Raw genomic sequence first — 6,853 nt, forward strand, 5'->3', positions numbered from 1 at the left:
AGGGGGTATTTATAGAAAAGCAGACTGAATCTGGACCGTTGATCTTAAAAATACGTGGCTCGATCTGGACCGTCCATTTTCTCTTTTGACCTTACGGTGACAAGTGTCCTATGACATCATGCTTACCTCATCATGATGATATCATGCTTACATCATCAAGCCACATGTCTTGCATCCGACCGACCGCGCACGTGTCTTACATCCGACCGTACACGTGTCTTACATCTAGCCGTACACGTAATATTTTCTTTTTCCCATCTAACCATACACTTGTCACTTTCATGTCCTTTCATCATTTATGGCATTAAAATAGGGAGAAAATAAATGGAAAATTCGTGCAAAAATATTTTCTTAATTTTTTCTCCACTTGTCAAGCTAATCTTGCACCGTATTAGATACTTTTCGAGTCCTGACTTACCCTGTACCACCAGGACATGTTCTGACACTATTTTCTCATCTTAATAAGTACACATATGGTGCCACCTTAGAGGAGCAGAGGGAAAAATAATTAGCTCTACTGACAGGCTACTTAACCTTACTAAGTCATGCAGTAGAGATTTCACTATAACGGGTAGACAAAGACTGTCTAAAATATTCCCGTACTGCGTTCTGATTTTTATGCTGTCCATAAATATCTTCTGGTGACTCAGCATGATGACTCGTAGGTGTCATGATTACGCTTGGTGACTCAGCATCGTCATGATGGCTCTTAGATATTTTCTTTGGTTTTGTCTCCTATTTAGGGGACAAAATTATTTAATATTTGACTGGAGCATTTTATTCAATCCAGAGCTCCAAAAATTCATCCAAAAATATCATAAATTCCTCATATTCTAGAGAAAATCTGTGAATTTTCTCAGGTCATAACTCAACCTGTAGCCCCACTTAAAAATCATTCTTTAAAATGCCCATTTTTGGCACAACTAGCTTTTAAGTATTCTTAAAGCCATTTTGCTGGTCTTCTGGGGATGAGACTAATTTTATAATTTTCTATAGTCTCTTAGATCATACATCCCCATTTTATCATAATTTTCTGAGTTTTCCTTATGACTCAAACAATTAAATCTACCTCTACATCTCAAATTGAGCCATATACTTATAAATTCCTTTTAAGTTACCTTAGGGGTATTTTCGTCATCTCTCTTTACAAAAGAGCCTTAGAATATTATTTCCCATTTTCTGGGATTTTCTTAGAATTTTCTAAGTACTTTTCATTTTTACCCCTAATGGCCGTAACTTTCTGAATTTACGGTTTTACCCCTGCTTAGGCTCAACCTCATAAAACCATCTCTTTGAGGCTTCTAACTTAACCTTTGGTCTGTATCTAGCCTCTTTTCTCTTTTTGGGCCTTTGAGACTATACTGGAGCCTCTAACTTTGATTACCCTTTAGCCCCTTAAAACCTTCACTTTGCAGTTTAGTCCCTAAAACTACTTTAACTTCCTTTCTCATCTTTAAACCTCTACTAAAAAGGGGTCTGGTAGCCTATCCCATTCAGGCTATTTCTAGTACTTTTAGGCTTAAAAATTGGGATGTTACAAAAAGCTTGAGCTCAATACCCTAATCGGGGAGTTTTTCTATAGTCTAAAGCTTTGTTTAATACTGTGTTGAATATTTCCAGATTTAGGAACTTTCTGTACTTGTATCAAACTTGGTTTATGATTGTAAATCTGGTATTTAGACTATTCTATTGTATTTGGATTGGATGATGTTAATGTTGATTAATCTATATGATATTTCAGTTTGAATCCTTGTGTTCAGTTTGATTTTCAATGATTATTGTGATTAATCTGCGTGCTTGGTATTCTGTGTTTGTCGATTGACATTCAGAGGGCATTTGTATCATCATCCGTTCATCTACACTCTAAGTGGTTTTCAGTAGTGTCTTAAGAGATGTTAATTAACTTTGATTAAAGTGAGTTTTCATTAATTAAGACATTGGACCCAAGTGATTACTTGAGGTTTTCTTCAGACTTAGAGGTTTTCTAAAACTCCCAATCATTCTAAAGAGCAGTGATAGCTGAGTTTTCATCATTAAGAGATTGTTTAATCATAATTTCCTTTTAATCCAAAACATTTCTTCTTCATTCATTTAAAATACCAAAAGAATAGTTAACTTTCTACACTATATTTGTTGCACCACTTTTAAAACAACTAAAACCCCCTTTTTTACTCACTCAAATTTACAATGTTTTTGAAAACCAACGTAGACTAGGATTTCCAATAACAAGCCTCAAAAAGAACAATTGGCTACATCCTATACTGCATTTTTTTTCCTGGTGCAACACACTTTCTTGACAATCTGGAAGACGACAGTCCGGCCATTGATCAGAGACACAAGAGAACCACAGTAATCACAACTAGGAGTTACCAATGCTTGGGAGGTTCTTGTTACATTACATTGTTTAGGGCCCCTTTCGTTCTCTAGTTTCTCTAATATCCTATCAATCTTCACCATAAACTACTTAAGCTCATCATTAGAAGAGGATAAATCTACTTCTCTAACACACTGTCTATCTCTAGTGCCATATTGTTGGTCGTTTATGGCAGTCTTCTCAAAGAGGTCCTTAGCACCTTGCGAAGTAGGATCAAGAATTGAACCATTAGCAGCAGCATTAACATTCCTCTAATGGTATGGCAAGAGACTTTCATAAAAGTACTGAACTAATTGTGACTTGGGCAAATAATGACTAGGAACCCCAATACATCATGGTTAAAAACCTAGTTTAATATTCATAAACATTTCCCTTCATCTTGTTGTGCTTTGAAAATAACTCTCTTAAGCTTGAAAGACTGAGATGCAGGAAAGAATTTCTTAAGAATAATGTTCTTGGGTTGCTCCCAAGTAAGCATAGTAGAGTACTAGGGCAAAGTTCTTAGCCATTTCTTGGCTTTTCATTCCATGGTGAAGTGAAAGGTTCTCCTAAGACTTCCTCAACATTTGCACCTTGTGGCTTCATAGTGGAGCATACCATTATCATAGTTTCAATGTGTCCATAGGGATCATCTCCTGAAAGCCAAAAAATTAGGCAAAGTATAATCAACTTACCTTTCTTTCAAAATTACCATCAAAATTGTAAAAACCATAGGGTCAAAATTCAACAATGGAGTTGTTTTTGGGAAATTTCACTGTAGGACCGCAGAAGACAAAAATTTCAAAGAGCCCCCAAAACATTCTGAAATCTCACTGCAGGACCAAGGGGCCAATCTGATATTAATTCCACAAGCGAAATGACGCCACTGCCCCTAATGAAGACTTATTTCCTCCGAAAATGAGACATATTATCAGCGGGTGTAAAAGACGGAAGAAAGACGGAAAGGGAGGAGATGGCGTTATTTCCTGCCTCTCCCATGCAGCGCGCCGGTGCGGAAGGGAGATAGCTGACAACCATGAGCTGAGAAAACGCAGTGGCGGAGCTTCACTTTTGCGGTCCGTCCCTCCGCCGTCTTTCGGACTCCAAGCTAGAGTTGGTGCAAGAGAGAGAAGTCGCAAGTGTGCCCTACAGTGTTGCGTGTTCTCTGGAAGTAGCGTCAGGTTGGCGTGGGAGGTAAGATTTTGTTGTTAAAATTTTGGTTTTGTTGGTGTGATTCGGTTAGCACAGGTGGGTTGTGATGGGTGAATGAGGAAGAAATGAGTATTTAAGTGCATGGGCATGTAGGTTGGGAGTGAGTTGCAAATCTTACGGTTTTATGGTTTAAGAAATTCATGCTGATGCTGTTTTAAGTTGTTAAAGATGTGGTGTTTGTGATGTTTTCAAAAGTGGGTGCATATTGAGAATAATGCACTGCTGAAGGAACATAGGTAGGCGAAAAAGAAAGGGAAATGGGTGTGTGGCCTGGAATGGGTTATATGACAGGTAGACGCGCAGAGGAATGGTGAAAATACATAGTACGATGGTAAATTTGGTAATTCTGGTTGTGTGCGAGAAAAAGCAATATAATGTTGTGAAAATACTAATTCTTGTTGTCAATTGTCAAATTGCTGATGTAAACGTACGTTGTGTCATACTTGAATGATGTGCAGCAGCAGAGGATAAATGGCTAGCAGTAGTAGGAAACAAGTATTTTGCATCTTTCATGTTAGAGGGCACTTTGTAAAGACCTCAGAAGGGAAATTCATTTATGAAGGGGGCATCATTACTGGAAGATTGATTAGAGAAGGGATGACATATGAAGAACTACAATGCATGGTAGCTCATGATGTGTGGCCAGGGACTCGTGAATATAAAATGAAGTACACAGTTAGCTTTGACCGGGATACATTCTTGGATCTTGTTGACGATATTGGTGTTGGACAAGTAATTGAGTACAACAATAGTAGTGGCCATGTTTATGTTTGTGAGAATGAGAAAGACTTCACACAAGTGTCACAGCTGGACAGTGTACAAGAGTAAGTTGTTCTCAACTGGTTTTATTAAGATTGTGTGTAGGATAAGAAAGAATATGTCCAATTTTGATAAATTGAACTGTAATACTGAATAGCTGTATTTGTTTATGCAGGTTAGATGATTTGGTTGGCCCTTGTGGAATGTCAGTATCTGCAATGGAATTGGATCTAGACACAGACAACATAAACATATCTTCCGTACAAGATGTGCCAACACTGATAGGAAGTGTAGGTATGGAAACGTTGCCAACCCCAATAGCGGTGATGAATTCATCAAAGTGGGCAGATTTGTTGATGTCAAGAGGGCAAACCTTTGTTAGTGCTGAACATTTTAGAGAGGCATTATATAAGTATAGCCTTGCACACAAGTTTGGTTACCGGTACGTAAAGAATGATAGGCATAAGATGATTGTGAAGTGCTGTGTAGATGGTTGTCCCTGGGAAATTTCAGCATATGGTGTAGGTGAGAATAATGGATTCCTAGTTGTGAGAAGATTTAACTATGAACACTTGCATTATGCACAAGACAACTTAGTTGTCCCTCAGAGAAAGAGGTGCAAACTTGCTTCAGCAGTCATAATAGATGAGTTGATTTCTTGCATGCACAAAGCTCCAAATGACATTAGACGGGATTTGGAAAGAGAGTATGGGTTGAGGCTCAACTACCAACAAGCATATAGGGCGAAAGAGAAAGCATTGGAAAAAATTCATGGTTGTCCGCAGGAGTCTTATATGCTAATCCCTTGGATATGTGAAAGGCTGAAGGAAAGTGATCCAGAAACGGTAGCAAAGTGGGTTGCATCATCAGATAATAGATTTCAAGCTGTATTTATTGCATACGGTTGCTGTGTAGAAGGGTTTTTGAAAGGTGGCAGACCTGTATTATATGTGGATGGATGCCACTTGAGTGGTCCGTACAAAGGAACGTTATTGGGAGCACAAGCGTATGACGCGGATAATGAATTATTCCCACTTGCATATGCGATTGTTGGAGGTGAGACGCTTGATGACTGGGCATGGTTTCTTGGTAACATAAAGGATATTACGGGCTCATTAGAAGTGACAATAGTATCGGATAGACACAACTCAATAAAAGGTGCAGTGCAAGCCGTGTTTGGAGGAGATCGACATGCTTTTTGCTACCGTCATGTGAAGGAGAATTACAGTGCTGAGTTTTTGAAGATAACCAGGGGAAAGAGGAGGACCAGCGGACAGACAAAGGAAGTTGCACTAAAATTACTTGATTCTATTGCATACGCAAGACTTGATAGAGACTTTGATTGCAGTATGGAAAAGCTAATGGCATTTTGTCCAGAATTAGGACAATGGCTTCAAACAAATGGAGACATTGACCGTTGGGCACAAAGCAAATTTCCTTACAAGAGGTGGGACAATATCACAACAAATCTAGCGGAATCCTTTAATGCTTGGCTTGTTGGTGAGAGGAAGCACAACATAGCTGTCTTGATACATGAGCACAGGGAAAAATTGGCAAACAAGATGTACCACAGCAAAGAAGCCATGACGAATTGGAGCAATGGTGTGGGACCTAATATAGAGGAAAAGTTGATGGATCATGTGGCCAGATCAGAAAGAATGGATGTGCAAAATTATGGAATGAACAATTTCAGGGTCAGATTGGGAAACCTAGATGTGCGGGTAAATCTTGTGTTACGTGAATGCACCTGCAAAGGTTGGCAAATGTCAGGACTACCTTGCCCACATGCGTGTGCTGCAATCAAGAAGGTATATGGTAATATATATGCATATGTCGAGGATTGCTTTTTACTCTCAGCCCAAAAGAAAATTTATGGCAGACTCATGATTCCAGTTGAGACCCATGACATCCCTAGGCCAGATTCCCTTCGATATGAAGATTACTCGTCCACCATCTTCCTACAACCACCATTGACAACTCGGCGTGCTGGAAGACCCAGAGGTAGGAGGATTGAATCACAATTCCAGCAGAAGAAAGCGTATCATTGCTCAGGATGTGGTGAAGCTGGTCACACTAGAAAGATTTGCACTAACCCGAACCCTGGGTGACTTTGTTGCTCAAAATGGTCTTTTATTTTTTTGGTTCAACACACAGCTACTTTTGTACATAAATGAGCCCCACTATGTAGTTGTTGAGTTGTTGGGGAAGTAGCTATGACAACCCATTTTGATTTTTTGGTGGTGGGTTCGATTATATTTTGTATAGTGGTGTCAATAGTTGAAAAATTTCATGACAGTAGGTGACTATAGCTGTCGCAGGATATGTTAGGCTGTAATCTGTCCACATGCGAATGGACTATTTTTAGTTGTAAATATTTGTATGTATGTTGCAAATTGTGTAATGTCACTTGCAAACGGAGATTCCCCTGCCTGTCCACTGACGGACAGCTTCTTCGGGTGAAGGTCATCGTATGTAAATGGACTGATTACAGTTGTGAATATATACATATGTATGTTGCCAATTGTCTAA

General features: G+C 39.0%; 1 protein-coding gene across 1 annotated transcript; it reads left to right on the top strand.

The window, feature by feature from the left end:
* Positions 1–4,036: 4,036 nt before the first annotated feature.
* LOC114735772 (uncharacterized) lies at positions 4,037–6,432 on the top strand. Its single transcript, XM_028923529.1, has 3 exons — positions 4,037–4,389; positions 4,500–6,089; positions 6,204–6,432. Exons 1-3 carry the CDS (start codon positions 4,037–4,039, stop codon positions 6,430–6,432), a joined length of 2,172 nt encoding a protein of 723 aa, XP_028779362.1.
* The last annotated feature ends 421 nt before the right edge of the window (positions 6,433–6,853 follow it).

This window comes from Neltuma alba, unplaced genomic scaffold (assembly GCF_004799145.2).
Source record: "Neltuma alba isolate B1F8T4 unplaced genomic scaffold, ASM479914v2 tig00002709_pilon, whole genome shotgun sequence".
In the NCBI taxonomy this organism is placed as follows: domain Eukaryota; kingdom Viridiplantae; phylum Streptophyta; class Magnoliopsida; order Fabales; family Fabaceae; genus Neltuma; species Neltuma alba.

Excerpts from the sequence above, each read along its gene's own strand:
- LOC114735772 (XM_028923529.1), top strand. The coding sequence starts at position 4,037 with ATGGCTAGCAGTAGTAGGAAACAAGTATTTTGCATCTTTCATGTTAGA. Across the intron at positions 4,390-4,499 it reads CAGCTGGACAGTGTACAAGA|GTTAGATGATTTGGTTGGCC; the intron begins GTAAGTTGTTCT and ends TTGTTTATGCAG. Across the intron at positions 6,090-6,203 it reads ACCTGCAAAGGTTGGCAAAT|ACTCATGATTCCAGTTGAGA; the intron begins GTCAGGACTACC and ends AATTTATGGCAG.